Raw genomic sequence first — 17,500 nt, 5'->3', positions numbered from 1 at the left:
CACGAACTGCCGTGAAATTGGGTTGGTTCAGGTGGTCAGATGCATTTTCACTTCAGTGTTCCCATGATCAATCATGTATCTTTCTCTGCTCCTCTCTTATGTGGGTTCCACAAGGGTCGATGTTTGGACCTTTGCCAAGAATCTCTGTATTATTTTTTAACCAACATTTGAATCTCATATTACTAAGCTTATTCAGTCTTGGTTCTTTGAGTTGAGAAATATTGCAAACAATACTACTGTATACAAATACATTTATTGTGGGGTGTGTTCTGGTATGTTCAGGAGTGTTCCCAATGTGTTCCATTCTGCTCAGAAGGCAACAGAGCAGCTGAGGAATCAAACAGGTTTATCTGGAACCTGTCTGATTCCTCAGCTGCTCTGAATTCTGTGAGTGGTTTGTTTGACCTAAAGAACACATGAAGCAGTTATATCAGCTGTCACTCACAGCTCACCTTCAACAGAGTCGGTAACATCTGGGTTGTCCGTCTGCATCTCCGCTGCCTGAGATTCATAATCTGGCCTGTCGTCCTCATCTGTGCCGCCATTACTGTCACTGTCAACGCTGTCAGTGTCGCTGTCCATACTGTCAACGCTGTCTGTACTGTCAACGCTGTCTGTACTGTCAACGCTGTCTGTACTGTCAACACTGTCTGTACTGTCAATAGCTTCAGTACTGTCAAGGCTGTCTGTACTGTCAATAGCCTCAGTACTGTCATCACTGTCCTTATCACTGGTCTCGTCTTCCTCGTCCTGAGTTAGCTCGTCTTCCTCATCCTGAGTACCCTCGTCTTCCTCACTGGTGGCTTCGCTCTCCTCCTCTCCCTCCAGCTCCTTCTCCAGCTCCTCATCGCTATCATCTTTCTCCTCACTCAAGTCTGTCTCACTGTCATCATCCTCGTCTTGGTCTGATTTCTCCTCCTCTGGCGTCTGCTCCTCCTCTGACGTCTGGGCCTCGTCTGACTCCTCGTCCCCCTCTTCGATTACAGGACTTCCCTCCTCGGCACTCTCGTCCTTGTCCTCCTCCTCTTGCTCCCCTGTGTCTTCTCCCTCCTCCAAGTCCTTCTCCCCCTCTTCTGAATCCTGCTCTGTCCCTGCGTCATCTCCCTCATTGACCTCATCTACCTCATCACTCTTGTCATCCTCATCTTCCTCATCTTCCTCGCTGTCTAACTCATCCTTGTCCTCTTCGGTGTTACTCTCGTCGTCTTCGGCCTCTGTGTTGCTGTCTGAAACCTCCTCTGCCGTGTCTGCGTCGACGTCTTCGTCCGAGTCACTGTCTGTATCGAGATCGCTGTCAGTAGCTGCGTCTGAGTCAGCGCCTTGGTCGGCGTCACTGTCAGTCTCCGAGTCACTGTCAGTATCTGAGTCATCGTCTAATATATCAGAATCATTGTCAGTCTCTGTGTCTGAGTCGAGGCCTTCGTCAGCATCACTGTCAGTATCTGAGTCAGTGGCTGTGTCTGTCGCATCGTTGCTGTCTCCATCTGAGGATTAGAAACATTATTCACTCATTGGCATCTGCCTTTACTTAAACTATTCAGGCTCACTCAAATATAACAATACTCTATATAGCAGTATTCTCATCAACCAGAATCAGTCATTCCCAGAGAATTGATTTCAAAATCTTGCTGCTTGTCTACAAATCACTCTGATGTGCATCTGGGCCCAAATCGATATCTGACATGCAGCACATGCTTGTGCCATATGAACCTTCTAGGACCTTCTAATCTAGGGCATCTGGGGCTGTCCGAAGAGTTACAACAAAACGCGGTGAAGCACGATTGTATCATGCAACACAGACCTGTGATAATCTCGCAGATGGTATAGCCCCGACTGACCACTTTTAAGTCAAAGCTTAGAACTTAGCTATTTTACTCGGCCTACTCAAGCAATGGCTAAAAACTCTTGTCATCTCAGCTTTTAATAGCCTTCATTTTAACTGTTTCTGTTCAGCATCCCAACAACTTTATCTAGGAACCCAAAGAGCTAGATGACAGAGCTTTATCTAGGAACCCAAAGAGCTAGATGACAGTGCTTGATCTTTTCTTTTTCTGTATGATTTTCATCCATCTGTGGACCAATCTATTATTCTTGTCTTGAGAATTGAAGGATTGCTTGAAGTTTAAGCTTAACCTTGTCTGATCTCTGTCCATCAGCCGATGGAAGAAGCTTTGACCAGAACATCTTAAAGTGGCAGTGAGATCTGATATAAATATCAGATCAAGAGCAGACAGGATTGAGGGAAGTGTAGATATAGGCAGGAAGATCTCCTTGTAAGAATCATTGATGATCTCATACTTGAGTTGATTCTTTTGATGCAATGCATTTCGCTTATTCTGGATTGTTTTATGATGCTTTGTAATACTTTTTCTTAATCTTATTTATCTATGCTATATTCTTTTTATATATTTTATGTAAAGCACTTTGAATGGCCTCTGCGTATGAAATATGCTATAGCTACAAATAAACTTGCTTTGCCTTGCCTAGGTTCACAGGTGATGGGTGAACTGACCTGTGTAGTCAGGAGCCTCAGCTTCAAGAGCGTCAGCATCAAGAGCTTCATCTGCACAGAGAAACAGAGCACGTCAGGTTCTGAGCTTCATCTGCACAGAGAAACAGAGCACGTCAGGTTCTGAGCTTCATCTGCACAGAGAAACAGAGCACGTCAGGCGGAGTCAAGGTCCACAACATCACACAAAACTGCTGCTGGCTCTCAATCAATTAGTCAATTAGGATCCTTTGTCGTGGTGGAGTTCCGTGACCGTGAGCTACGTCATCCTGTGTGTGTGTGTGTGTGTGTGTGTGTGTGTGTGTGTGTGTGTGTGTGTGTGTGTGTGTGTGTCTGTGTGTGTGTGTGTGTGTGTGTGTGTGTGTGTGTGTGTGTGCGCGCGCGCGCATGCGTGCGTGCGTGCATGTGTGTGTGAGTGACTGACACTTGTTTAGGCTCAAATATCTTAAATAAACCGCCATTTTTTTAAGATCATCTGATGCAGAGTAATTACTAATTACTTTGAATCATCTCGCCTGGATTGTTGTCATTATTTTTTCACATGCCTCAGCAAGTCATCTCTGGACAATCTACAAAATGGTCCAGAATGCTGCTGCAAGGCTCCAGGTCCAGTAAGAGATGTCACATCACTCCCATTTGACTCCCGTCAAAATGTAGGTTCAAGTTTAAAGTTCTTGTTTTCACATACAGTACATGCATAGAGCCCTGAATGGGCAGGCACCTGCCTAGATCAGACATGATCGGTCTTCGGACCAGCGTTTACTAGCTGTTCCTCACGCTAGGCTCAAAACTAAAGGTGACAGAGCATTTAAATTAGGTCTCCCATGGAACTCCCTTCCACTATGATCTGCTGCCTCGATTGACATTTTCAAAAAGCAGCTAAAGCTGCTCTGTACACTCTGGCCTTTGTCTAGCCTCTTGTGTATCTGCTTGTGTTTCTTACTATGCGACATATTTGATTTAGCTGTATTTGATCATGTGAAGCACTTTGTGACTCTGCTCTGCAAAAGGTGCTATATAAATAATGTTACTTACTTCTTTTTGTTACGAGTTCAGCCGTTATATTCAGTAGATATCTCTTTTTATATGACCCTTGATTTACAACGCTACATTGCAAACCGGAACTACAACTGTGGGCTGATCTGTTTCAAGCTGCATGGCTCAGGGAATTGTAGTCTTTCTTTATTAGTGTTTTTCCTAAAAGTGATATGTGTAAATACTGAATGGAGAGTACACTTTGGGGTTTAAGGGGATGGTAAACACATTTATGTAATCAGATTTTAAATATCTAATTGTTAAATGATGAAAATTAATTTTGACCATATTTTACCCATATTTGACAGTGCCCCCAGGTGTTGACTATACTCACATGAGAGCTGAGGTCAAGAGCTCTCTATAACAGTTGGTCCCATGTCTGTAACCCCTTTAGCTCTATGACAAACAAACAAAAAGCTTCATTTGATATATTGGGCCTTTAAAGTGGCCTCTGAATCTAGGCCTGGGCCGGCTGGTGTTAGCAGTGTCAGCCATCCCATTAGCTTGTTGCTTGTTGCTGAGTGGCTTCTGAACTGCTGAGCAGGCTGTTTCAAGCCAGCAGTGTTAGCCCTCGAGTTAGAGTTGAGCTTTGATCTATGTTGAGAAAAAGAAAAAGAGTTGTCGCACCCAACACCTGTTTTGGTTAAATAACATATCTGAAATAAACCAACATATTACTTGTTCTTATAGGAAGGTTTTGCCAATTTCCGCTCTATAGCATTACTGTAACTCTCTCCTCTCTGCTCTGTCACTGGTGCTGAAAGACGTACAGCGGCTACAGTACCAACATGGGCTTTTTTCATTTGATGTTTTTTACTTCTTCTGTTTTAGAAATGATAAAGGGAAAATCAAGTCGTTTATTCAAATGTCAATCATGGCTTCTTCGGGTAGAGAAAATATCTGTTTCCATCACATTATTTGTGCTTTCCCGAATAAGATAATTAAATTTGGTTGCACACCTAATAATAAGTCTAGAAATGATCTTCCTCTTTGTTAGCGTACAAGATATGTGTTGGATAATGATAATTGTCATGTAGAACCTAGTTAATCAGTACAAACCTGCTGTACTTAACTCAATATGTAATGTTTTTTAAAGTGTTATTTTTATTGATGTTATTCCGCTCCTGGCCAGCCCATGGAGGAGGACGAGCCAGGATGAGGAAAATACGAAGGACAAATTCCACTGTGCCTCTAATCATGTCGTGCGTGCGTGTGTGTGTGTGTGTGTGTGTGTGTGTGTGTGTGTGTGCGTGTGCGTGCGCGCGTGCGTGCGTGCGTGTGTGTGTGTGTGTGTGTCTAATGCATATGTGCATACATTGGTGCATTGTGGCAAATGAAGACGGGGTTGTTCGTCCATGTAGCTTTATTGTTATTATCCATACCATGGAGGGCTGAGCTAACTACAGTTGCTTCTATTCTCTAGTTGTTCCAGTCAAACATGTCTAACATCAGGACAAACTAATTGAAACGACAAACTACATTTGGTTTCGATTTTGTTTGGTTTGGAGGATCTGAGGCTTCAGGCTGGATCTGACTGAAATGGGATGAGAGTGAAGTTCTCCCCCAATCAGCATCTGAGGTTCACCACCACTCAGAAGGTCAAATTGGTCTTACCATCATCTTAGGTTCTGCACCAATCAGAAAGTCAGTTTGGTCTTACCATCTGAGTTGTCCATGGTGTCTCCTGAGTCTTTACCAGCAGCATCTGGATCTGGACAGGATAATGAAGACATAGGTTCACATCCCTGGTCATGGCAGCTCAGTTTCTGAGTTTATCTTTCTTACAAGTGAGAATTTCGGTATGCTATGGGCCCTATCTTCCCAGTGGCCTTAGGCGCAAAAACTGGCGTTAAACGCAAAAAAAACGAGTCTTGTGCCTGCCTTGGGAAGATATACACATGGTTTTAGGCCCCGAAATGCGCTTTACGCCGAAGAGGCGTGGCGCAGTGCCAGAATAGGCCAGAATGGGCGTTTCAGGCTAAAATACCGGCCTAACGATATCTTTCCCCCTGGTGTAAATTTAGCGTTTTGCGCTTTTGAAAACCCGGCCTTATTCAGTGCGCCGGTTATATTAGGCTACTGTGCGTAATTGCGCGGAGCTCTCCTCTGCCATCTCACACTCTCTCCCCCCCTCTCTCTCTCTCTCTCACTCCCTCTCTCTCGCACGTCAGGCACAAAGACTGATGGAAAAAAGTTGTTATATCGTAGTTTTGCGCTCCTGTCATTCAGAGGCTGTTGAGCCACATGTGAAATCTCCCAGCATGCATTGAGGTTGTTTCTGTTCACACAACATGCAATTCTCGAACATTTCAATATTGGCCAAAATAAAACATAGAAATCCAAACACAACCCTATGTGAAACATATATGTAACCCAGTAACACGGTTCTACTGTGATGTCTGCTCCGCTCCAATAAGACTTAGGTTACTTCACATTTACTTTTACAATAAAAACACATTTATGCAATGACTTTACATAATGTAGGCTATATTTATGTGCATCATCTGCAGCACTGGAGAAGAAAAGGTAGCGAGAGAAAACGATATCCTTCTAATCTGGACAAACTTTCACCAATCTAATCTCATCATGACATAGGCGGCCACATAGGGATAGTCTATATTTTTCTAGCCAATGTGTTTAGAACATTCTTTTCACTTTGATCTTGCTATAGTGTAGCGTATTTACATGCTTGCAGTATTTAAACTGCAGTTAGATTGGTTTGAGAAGCATAATAATATGGAATAATATACAGTATATGGAGACAGACGGGGATGAAAGGGAGGGGGGGAGCTCAGAGCGCTTGGCTTTTCTGACCGGACTGGATCGCTCCATGGAATTGGAGCTTAAAAGGGAAGCTTGTGATTCGTTTACTGCACTTCTCCAATGAGCAGATTGTGCATAATTTTACGCTTAAAAGGCGTGGTTATAATGCTTAAGGCCGCGTGTAGCGCCGATACCAAAATATCGAGTGCGCTGGTCCACACCCACTAATCTGCGCTGCGTCTGGCGTTGGGCGCAGTTCATAGGCCGATGCAACGATATGTTTTTCCTTAAATAAAATGTAATCAACAAATCATCCATTGCAACATATCAATATGGCATTATCCAACTAAGTATAAAGTAAGTGATTAAACACCATCAAGCTACTTCAACTAGCTGCAACAAGTGAGTTTCAAACTTGTTTATAGAGCTAAATCAAGCACCTTAAAGAATGTTTGGACATTTTATTAACTTATTAACGGCATGCGTACATTTTTAACAGCAAAATAGTGTGATCTTACTGTTGCTCTCTGGTGCAGATTGGATGTTGGAGTCTATTGGAGGAACACAAGGTAATAGTATGATTATGATTATGATTATGAGTATGATTATGATGATTAATATCTATCTCTACTGACAACTTGCAAGAGTGCCTGCTGGGTAATGGTGTGAAGTGACATCAAATAATAATAATGCAGGTCAATGATAAAGAGCTAGAAGAAAAAGAGAATTAGAAAAAATAATATACAGGTGAAACACAAAAGGATTTTTAATAGCATCGCGTGTGGGTTTAAAAACGTCCTTGTTTCTGTGGGAAACACACACTCAGGCACGTGTACACACACACACACACGCACGCACGCCCGCACACAGACGGACGCGTGTGCGCGCGCATACACACACACACACACACACACACACACACACACACACACACGCACACACTGACCTGGGCTATCAGTTGTATCAGCTGAGGAGTCTGAGGGAGCTGAAACAGACAGACAGATAGACAGGTAAATGTGCTTCCTTCTATTTCAGAAGAATGTCACATCCTCATGTTTTCTCTGGGTTCGGCTTCGTTCCTCTCCGTCTGATTCTGCTGTTATACTTTGTCTCCCTGCTGAGTCCCATCATTGGTTTTAAAAAGCACAATCAATATATTCAACATTTAACTGTTCATCATTTCATCAACAGTGGAAATCTTTCTTTCTTTTTCCAACTCTGTATTATGCAGTTCTTCTCCCTGTCAGTCTGGTTGGTTGTTTCTGGTTTTAAGGCTAAACAGGTTTTAATATTCAGGAAAGTTTCAGTCAGAATAGAAACATTTTCCACTCATTGCAACATTTAGCTGCCTTTCGTGTCATCTCTCCCCACTACATTTTCAATGTAAATATGGAATTATCCATGGTCAATGTCGTTTGATGTGGATTACTCTCTGAGACATCTCCACGTGTGGTCAGGCCATGCACTGATCAGCTCGAGCCTATATCAGTAGGGTACCACACAGATACAGTATGTCCTCTACGCTTCCTTGTAAGCGTGTGTGTGTTTGGCAGCAGTGTTTTTCAGCTTGTTTTGTGAGAAAGAAGAGCTAGTCCCACTGGCCCCTGTCTGGATCGCTGAGTGACTCAGCACAAGCTGGCAAAGCGTGGGAGCTTGCAGTATCTGCATTGGCCGTGATCCCTGGCATAACCATTGTTCCTCATTGAACGTGGAGACGAGGGGCTTGTTTCTCTTTGAACCTGGAGGGGAGGGGCTTGTTCCTCTTTGAACCCGGAGGGGAGGGGCTTGTTCTTCACTGAACCCGGAAGTGAGGGGCTTGTTCCTCTTTGAACCCGGAGGGGAGGGGCTTGTTCCTCTTTGAACCCAGAGGGGAGGGGCTTGTTCCTCTATGAACCCGGAGGGGAGGGGCTTGTTCTTCACTGAACCCGGAAGCAAGGGGTTTGTTCCTCTTTGAACCCGGAGGGGAGGGGCTTGTTCTTTACTGAACCCGGAGGCGAGGGGCTTGTTCCTCTTTGAACCCGGAGGCGAGGGGCTTGTTCCTCTTTGAACCCAGAGGCGACGGGCTTGTTCCTCTTTTAACCTGGAGGGGAGGGGCTTGTTCCTCTTTGAACCCGGAGGGGAGGGGCTTGTTCCTCTTTGAACCCGGAGGCGAGGGGCTTGTTCCTCTTTGAACCCGGAGGCGAGGGGCTTGTTCCTCTTTGAACCCAGAGGCGAGGGGCTTGTTCCTCTTTGAACCCGGAGGGGAGGGGCTTGTTCCTCTTTTAACCCGGAGGGGAGGGGCTTGTTCTTCACTGAACCCAGAGGCGAGGGGCTTGTTCCTCTTTGAACCCAGAGGGGAGGGGCTTGTTCTTCACTGAACCCAGAGGGGAGGGGCTTGTTTCTCTTTGAACCCGGAGGGGAGGGGCTTGTTCTTCACTGAACCCAGAGGCGAGGGGCTTGTTCCTCTTTGAACCCGGAGGGGAGGGGCTTGTTTCTCTTTGAACCCGGAGGGGAGGGGCTTGTTCTTCACTGAACCCAGAGGCGAGGGGCTTGTTCCTCTTTGAACCCGGAGGGGAGGGGCTTGTTTCTCTTTGAACCCGGAGGGGAGGGGCTTGTTCTTCACTGAACCCAGAGGCGAGGGGCTTGTTCCTCTTTGAACCCGGAGGGGAGGGGCTTGTTCTTCACTGAACCTAGAGGCGAGGGGCTTGTTCCTCTTTGAACGCAGAGGGGAGGGGCTTGTTCTTCACTGAACCCAGAGGCGAGGGGCTTGTTTCTCTTTGAACCCGGAGGGGAGGGGCTTGTTTCTCTTTGAACCCGGAGGGGAGGGGCTTGTTCTTCACTGAACCCAGAGGCGAGGGGCTTGTTCCTCTTTGAACCCGGAGGGGAGGGGCTTGTTTCTCTTTGAACCCGGAGGGGAGGGGCTTGTTCTTCACTGAACCCAGAGGCGAGGGGCTTGTTCCTCTTTGAACCCGGAGGGGAGGGGCTTGTTTCTCTTTGAACCCGGAGGGGAGGGGCTTGTTCTTCACTGAACCCAGAGGCGAGGGGCTTGTTCCTCTTTGAACCCGGAGGGGAGGGGCTTGTTCTTTACTGAACCCAGAGGTGAGGGGCTTGTTCCTCTTTGAACCCAGAGGGGAGGGGCTTGTTCTTCACTGAACCCAGAGGCGAGGGGCTTGTTTCTCTTTGAACCCGGAGGGGAGGGGCTTGTTTCTCTTTGAACCCGGAGGGGAGGGGCTTGTTCTTCACTGAACCCAGAGGGGAGGGGCTTGTTCCTCTTTGAACCCGGAGGGGAGGGGCTTGTTTCTCTTTGAACCTAGAGGGGAGGGGCTTGTTCTTCACTGAACCCAGAGGCGAGGGGCTTGTTCCTCTTTGAACCCGGAGGGGAGGGGCTTGTTCCTCATTGAACCCAGAGGCGAGGGGCTTGTTCTTCACTGAACCCAGAGGGGAGGGGCTTGTTCTTCATTGAACTCAGAGGGGAGGGGCTTGTTCTTCATTGAACCCGGAGGGGAGGGGCTTGTTCCTCTTTGAACCCAGAGGCGAGGGGCTTGTTCCTCTTTGAACCCGGAGGGGAGGGTTTGTTCTTCACTGAACCCAGAGGCGAGGGGCTTGTTCCTCTTTGAACCCGGAGGGGAGGGGCTTGTTCTTCACTGAACCCGGAAGCGAGGGGCTTGTTCCTCTTTGAACCCGGAGGGGAGGGGCTTGTTCCTCTTTGAACCCGGAGGGGAGGGGCTTGTTCTTCACTGAACCCAGAGGCAAGGGGCTTGTTCCTCTTTGAACCCAGAGGTGAGGGGCTTGTTCCTCTATGAACCCGGAGCCGAGGGGCTTGTTCCTCTTTGAACGCGGAGCCGAGGGGCTTGTTCCTCTTTGAACCCGGAGGGGAGGGGCTTGTTCCTCTTTGAACCCGGAGACGAGGGGCTTGTTCCTCTTTGAACCCGGAGACGAGGGGCTTGTTCCTCTTTTAACCCGGAGACGAGGGGCTTGTTCCTCTTTGAACCCGGAGACGAGGGGCTTGTTCCTCTTTGAACCCGGAGCCGAGGGGCTTGTTCCTCTTTGAACCCGGAGGCGAGGGGCTTGTTCCTCTTTGAACCCGGAGGGGAGGGGCTTGTTCCTCTTTGAACCCGGAGGTGAGGGGCTTGTTCCTCTTTGAACCCGGAGGTGAGGGGCTTGTTCCTCTTTGAACCCAGAGGTGAGGGGCTTGTTCCTCTTTGAACCCGGAGGGGAGGGGCTTGTTCCTCTTTGAACCCGGAGGCGAGGGGCTTGTTCCTCTTTGAACCTGGAGGTGAGGGGCTTGTTCCTCTTTGAACCCGGAGGCGAGGGGCTTGTTCCTCTTTGAACCCGGAGGGGAGGGGCTTGTTCTTCACTGAACCCAGAGGGGAGGGGCTTGTTCCTCTTTGAACCCGGAGGGGAGGGGCTTGTTCTTCACTGAACCCAGAGGCGAGGGGCTTGTTCCTCTTTGAACCCGGAGACGAGGGGCTTGTTCTTCACTGAACCCGGAGGTGAGGGGCTTGTTCCTGTTTGAACCCGGAGGCGAGGGGCTTGCATCGAGCTGGTCATTACACCCTGAGTGTGGCTCGTTGGCTGTTGACGCCACAGGCCGTAAGTCCTAAGTGGAATCTGACCAGTCAGATGAAGCGTATACATAGCCGTTATATGTTTTCTCGACAAACAAACAAAAGAAAGGAAACAATGAATAGACGGGGGAAAGCCGCTTCCACTTGTTTCCGGGTTGCAGTGTGTGTGAAATGTGGGGATAGATTCATGTCAAATGTATGAGGGGTGAGTCACGGGCACGGCACTAAGTGCATTTCCCCCCTGAATCACAACAAGCATTCACATATTACACACTGTGTATATTTGTCAGTAGCACCTGGTTCCAGTTAGAGGTCTTCGGGTATGCTCAAATACCCGAGGATTCACCCTGGAGCCATTCAAAAGAAAAAAGGTCAGGTCCATGTGCCACGGGTCTCGCGTCTCTGACAGTGAAATGCCGGGTCCAATAGGACCTGAGTGGACCCGGCGAGTGGCTGTCCGAGCTGTCAATCAGCCCTTTTTTATATCGTCAAATAACTACTTAAAAACAAACTTATCACAAAAATGAGCACTTCGGGGATGATCGACCCCCGGATACTCAAGGACCCGACCCGGACGCGGTCGGGTCTCAGGTCCATTCAAAAGAAGGGACTTCTTGTTGGGCCTGACATGTTGCAGCTTACGAGCTTCGCATGCAGCGCAGCTCACCACCCCTCTGCTCTGCACCTGACACACACTCACCTCAGCTCACCACCCCTCTGCTCTGCACCTGACACACACTCACCTCAGCTCACCACCCCTCTGCTCAGCACCTGACACACACCACTCTAGATAGTACGATGTCTTTTCAGAGTCACTGTTGGCGAGTCTGACAGCCTTGCAGCACACATGCAGCCCGGTTCACATATAAGTGCATAGAGCAGAGCAGGTAGAGGAGGAGCAGTAGCTACCACCTCCCCTCTGCCATCAGCTCATTACTTGGGCCGCTCAGGTATGGAAAATCGAAATGCCAATGGAGCACAGCATGCGCTTTCCCTCACTTCTGGAAGACAAACCGCCCGTAGGCTTTGCTTGTCCCAGTTCTGTTGGGGGACCCGGGTAACCAGGAAATTGTGCCTTTGACCCTTGGGGCCGATTGATTGATTGAAAAGTTTATTTCTATAGGGACAGATACATAAACATAGAGCATTCACAGGAAACAGTCTTTGTTATATATCCTGACATTTATAGCCTAAGCTAGTTTGCAATGTTTGTCCCTAGATGTTATAAGGCAAATGACTTCCACATTGTGCCCCTGGCTCTTCTAAACATGTGCCCAGTGCTCCATGTCCTTCGGTGCATCAGGACTGTTGCTGCTTATTGCCTGCTCCCCACCTTAAGGTCCTCCCCGGTCCATCTGGCTTCCGCATGTTGAATATATGAGGTCTGGTCAGAGGCCCACACCAGGCAGTATAGTGAACTGTGCCCTTTCCGCCCTCCTCTGGACGGTAAAGCAGGGCTGAGTGAGCAGTCACTTTTGTGCTCTGACAGTGCAACTCCAGGGGACACATGCAGCAGGCATAGGAGATGTCAGACCCGGGAACTCTTTCCCTAAATCCTGGAAGACAAGCCACTCTTAGACCTTGCTTCTCCCAATTTAATTTGGAGGCCAGGGTGACCTGCAGATTGTGGATTGGCCTCTTGGAGTCGATGGCTTCCACAGTGCACGTTGTGCCACAGTTCTTCTGGACACGCAGCCAGTGCCGCACTGCCTCCTGAGTCTTTCATTTTGTCCATAGAGAAATCTGCAAGCACACAAACTGTGCCTAGGCTGGCTCTCCGTCAGTGAGACCAGCCAGCTGCTCGGCACAGGGAAAAATGCCATCATATCACCTAAAAGAATTGTTCCTTGTGTGCCGATGACTGTTGCAGACAACTAATGCCGCTAATTGCCGGGTAATGCACCTGAAGGACCCTGAATTACACCTTAAGACCTGGTCCGAGTCCCGTGCCAGTCACTTTATGGAACTGCAACCTTTCTACCTTCCTCAGGGTGGTGAAGCAGAGAGGAGACCTGCTACCTTCCTCAGGGTGGTGAAGCAAAGAGGAGACCTTGGCCCTGAGTGAGGCCTCTCTTCAAAGCTAGCCTTGCATCCTGGCAGGTTAGATGGCCTTAGCATCTGGCGGGGCCTTGGCCTTGCTGACATCTTGTGCCTAGGCTATCATGGGTGTGTACATACTGCATATTCATATCTGGTTCATTTATTTGAGCACAGGGTTAACTGGTGGTATGTCTCATTCGAACTCAACTGCCACTCCATGCTCCCACAGGAGTAATGTTACTGGTACTGCATGGTACTTGTATAGCCTTGAGCTAATAACTGCACGGCCTCACCAAAGGTGGAGGCATCTTAGAGAGTAATCCACATCAGCTCTGCCCTCCAAATCAAAACCGCAGTAACTACAATTTTGGTCAAAATTGAGTTATTACTGAAATTGAACTTTTATCTGTTTTATCATGTGACAAATTTTCTAAGTTCAGTCTTGCTCTATATTTGAGAAAACAGAGTAGAAAAGTTGCAGTAACTACGAAATCCAACCAAAAACCAGACAAAACTGCAGTAACAGTTTGATTTGCTTTCACAGAGCTTCAGCTGGACTTAAACAGAGAGAAACGCAGTAACTACACTTTGAGGTGTAGTTACTGCGGTTCAGACTGGTTTTTGGTTGGATTTTGTAGTTACTGCAATTTTCCCGCTCTTTCCATAACAAAGCCCAACATATCAATCACTCATAATGGCACAATCTGTTTAGCTAATCCAGTCAATTCCCAATATGAGAGCGCACTGACAGCTGTCCAAATTGTTAATGAATGAGTCTTCAGTGTTTTTAAAATCGTAAATGCTGTATTCCTAGCTAATAATCCATAAGAGATCATCCAATAAAGAAGGGAATTGTGTTCTCCACTGGGAAGTGTTAATCTGGCTGTAGATAGTGATAATTGTTTGGTATCACTACCTAGCTCATCAGGACAAGCTTTTTAATTGCTGCATAAATTATCAGCATTCAGACTCAAACTGTGCTCATTAATTGCATCAGAATGATGACCAAAAAGCAACACCAGTGGTGAAGATTACATCAACTGACTTCAGGATTCCCTGAATTTATCTGTTACTCATCCATTTAAATGTTTTAAACATGTAAACAATAAAACAATTAAATATAGATATGATGTGGTATCAAAATCAAAACCGATTACATTTGTCTCATGAAAAACAAGACGGGAGAAGCACATTAGATTGTAGTTACTGTGCTTTTCCCTTGTACTACCTACACATCTGTTTAAGGTAATACACAGACAGAGTGCCGTATCTACATTTCTGGGGTCATAGGTCAAGTAATTGATAATTGTTTTGCCCCCAAAAAATACTTTAACATACACATATTTAATAAGCGCATTGCCACTTTTCAACCTATATCTCATTTGGCTGGACAGTCAAAAAACTTTAAAGCCATTTTTCTCAGTTTCAGTGTTGGCGTAGTTACTGCGGTTATGATTTGTAGGGCAGAGCTGCCGCTGAGCAGAGATAATCCAATACCTACATTGAAAATAGTGGGAAGAGATAGTCTCTCTACTCAGCGAACCTGGGTTACAACATAACCAACTGTTAGTTACTACTAGTAATAGTTCTAGTGTGTACTAGTCTCTCTCCTTCCATTTGATAAAAAAAACTGTGGGACAATTTAACTGAACAGGGAGACAGACAGACAGACAGACAGACAGACAGACAGACAGACAGACAGACAGACAGACAGACAGACAGACGGACGGACAGACAGACAGACAAGATACCTTCAGTCTGTTCAGCTGAGTCTGGCCTGTTAGTAGATTCTGTGGAGACAGACTGGAGTCAGTGATTAGTCCACTAGATAAATATGTTGTGTCATAATATGACACACAACATGTGACAATAGACCCTTCTCACGGGGGCCATTTTGTGTAAAAAAGGCAGAGTAAACACAGGTGCATTAATGTTTTGCTTGCACCTGTTTATTCTGCCTTTTCGACACAAAATGGCCCCCGTGAAAAGGGTCTATAATGATAAGATACGATATATGATGTCATATCACATGACATCATATATATATATATATATATATATATATATATATATATATATATATATATATATACTGTATGTACTGTGTGTGTGTGTGTGTGTGTGTGTGTGTGTGTGTGTGTGTGTGTGTGTGTGTGTGTGTGTGTGTGTTACCTGGATCATTATTTGTGGATGTAGGATCAGCTCCTGAAAAACAAACCAACACTGTTAACTAGAAGGGCCGTCAAAGGGGTCACGTGACCCCTGTGAGTTAAAATAAAATATATCTTTGCACTCGATCGAGTTCCAAATCCCTACTTTCTTGACTTTTCCTAAATATGTCTGTTGTACGACCCTGTGTTCATACATTTTCAAAATCAGACCGATATCATGCGCTATCTACGCTTTGATGACAAGAGCACAAGGGCTGCCGGCCTTGTGGAGGACAAATTTGCCATGATAGCAGAGACACCTCCCCTCTCCCCGGCCAGTACATTTAGCATTTGAATAGAATTCATTTCGCATTTGAATAGAATTGACAGGGAGACTCCACACAAGAGGTGCAAATGCACAGCCTCTCATTCAAATGACTAGGGGTCAGTCGACCCCTCTTCTGGCCCTTGTGGTAGGTAAAAATGTCCCGGCTTTGCTAGTGTTAAGCGCCCGGCATGGTTCTGCGCAGCCTCGACTTGGAGCCTTGCCGCCGCCAAGCGGCGACAGCGAGACTGTGCATACTCGAACGTAACTCGTCCAAAACACGTCCAAAACGTTATCGTGTCGTTTACCAACAACTTGCAATCATGTCGGTGGGAGGACATTTTATTGTCCCTCCATTTTAAAACTCATTCCGGTGAGCCTGCAGAAGGCTTTGCTAGATGAGGGACAAGCACTGTTAAATGAGGAAATGGCATTTCCTCATTCCTCACAACAAGGAGTTGACGCAGCAGAGTCACATTTTCGAGGAGCTGCGCGCCCCCTCCGCCGAGCTGCGCCGATAGGACGCCCAGCTGCGGCGATCCCCTCGGCGCAGTCAGCGGCGTCGATTTCGCTCGAGCATAATTTGCGCTTTACTGTGTGTGTATGTGCGTGTGTGTGTGTATTACCATTCATGTGGGCCAATAGCGCCTCCTTTCTGTCTGAAACAGAGGAAAGTTATGAAAACATTGTAAATCAAAGAGATAACAAATATTCCAGCAGATTCTGCAGCAGTTTATCATTCTTCTTCTTGAGGACACAGTGTCGTGCTCATGCTCAACAGTGCCACCATCAGGACTAATTGGCATTCTTTCAAATGGCAACATGTCAGGTAACTTTTCCAACCTGGTATGGTCGACTCCTGTTTTGGCAGTTTGTTAAAAAGTCATGAAATTTAATGGGCATGATTTATTTTTTTGTGACGCTCGGCACCTGTTGAAGTATGTATTTCAATTGGAGTATATCTTTCATGTCTGCAGCATTTTATGTATTATTATTTTTTGACTCGGGGGCACAGAAGCCATAACATAACCTTCCATTTTATGGATAACTTTAATCTCACCACAAAGTAGAAACGTGTCCTTGATAACTTTACAAAACAATTCATGTTTTGTTATGTTATTTGGCAAAGGGACTCACTACTAAAGGCCTGCAGCCAATTAAATTAAGCATAGTTTGGTTGCTAAGAAATCGACATATGTCCATTTGCAAAATGTGTGTCTATATTTCTCTATCATATAATTGTTCAATGTGTTATTATTACTACTGTAATTTGTTACTGTTGTATCAGCTAGCCCTCCTTTCCCTGTTCTCTCCATATAGTCTCCCATACACCTCTATAATACTCCCATACTCTTCCATATGCTCTCTCCTCTCCCACATTTCCCATTCTCTCCCCACCTCCTCCCTCCCCCTGCTCTCTTCTCCCCCACACACCCCCCCGCTCCCCCCCCTTTCCCCTCTCCTGCTCTCTCCTCTTGCTCCTTCCCCACCTCCTATACCCTCCAACATTTCCCATTCCCTCCCCACCCCATCACTCTCTCACATTCCCCCTGCTCTCCTCCCTTCTCCTGCTCTCTCCTCTGCTCTATCCTTCATTTCTATATTTTCTATATTTCTTTATCAATTGTTCAAAATGTTATCTTTATTCTGTAATTTGCTACTGTTGTGTCAGCTAGAATTAGCTAGGCATATTTTCTGTGAAGCCCTCTGAGACATGCTTGTGAATTAGGGCTATATAAATAAACTTGACTTGACTTGACTTGAAACTTGACATGTTAATGTTATGACTACCTGTTTTAAAGCCCCAATATATAGAAAGCCGCTGAGCAGCAGCAACAGTGGCCTCTGCTGCCACCAGTGGTCATTACAGGATGCTAATACATGCTACTTACTTCCAAATTTGTACTGTTCTATTCTTTGTTCAATGCTCTGTTCTATTCTCCATGTTCTCTGTTCTATTCTCAATGCTGTGGAACAGTTACAGGTTCCATAGTGTTTCATAATGAGACAGACAGTTCAGTTCCTAATGAATCACATCAGATTACAGGCTGATAGTTACCATCGTGTGATCCTGGAGCCTCTGGAGGGGGGAAACCAAATGAGAGAGAGAGAGAGAGAGAGAGAGAGAGAG

The 17,500-nt window shown here is 46.3% G+C and overlaps 1 protein-coding gene across 2 annotated transcripts in view; it reads right to left on the bottom strand.

Moving 5' to 3' along the window:
- Positions 1 to 17,500, bottom strand: part of stm (starmaker) — a 25,522-nt gene that overhangs the window by 3,084 nt on the left and 4,938 nt on the right. For both annotated transcript variants that reach the window (XM_083645657.1, XM_083645658.1), the window contains exons 3-11: positions 17,429 to 17,449; positions 15,996 to 16,028; positions 15,067 to 15,099; positions 14,646 to 14,684; positions 7,254 to 7,292; positions 6,826 to 6,858; positions 5,205 to 5,255; positions 2,513 to 2,563; positions 453 to 1,484 (exon numbers count right to left, since the gene is read on the bottom strand). In XM_083645657.1, coding sequence (XP_083501783.1) covers positions 453 to 1,484; positions 2,513 to 2,563; positions 5,205 to 5,255; positions 6,826 to 6,858; positions 7,254 to 7,292; positions 14,646 to 14,684; positions 15,067 to 15,099; positions 15,996 to 16,028; positions 17,429 to 17,449 — 1,332 coding nt within the window. The remainder of the gene's footprint in view (positions 1 to 452; positions 1,485 to 2,512; positions 2,564 to 5,204; positions 5,256 to 6,825; positions 6,859 to 7,253; positions 7,293 to 14,645; positions 14,685 to 15,066; positions 15,100 to 15,995; positions 16,029 to 17,428; positions 17,450 to 17,500) is intronic.

This window comes from Poromitra crassiceps, assembly GCF_964638095.1.
Source record: "Poromitra crassiceps genome assembly, chromosome: 11".
Lineage (NCBI taxonomy): Eukaryota > Metazoa > Chordata > Actinopteri > Beryciformes > Melamphaidae > Poromitra > Poromitra crassiceps.
Note: the sequence above shows the minus strand (reverse complement) of the source record. Positions and strands in the feature narration are given on the sequence as shown.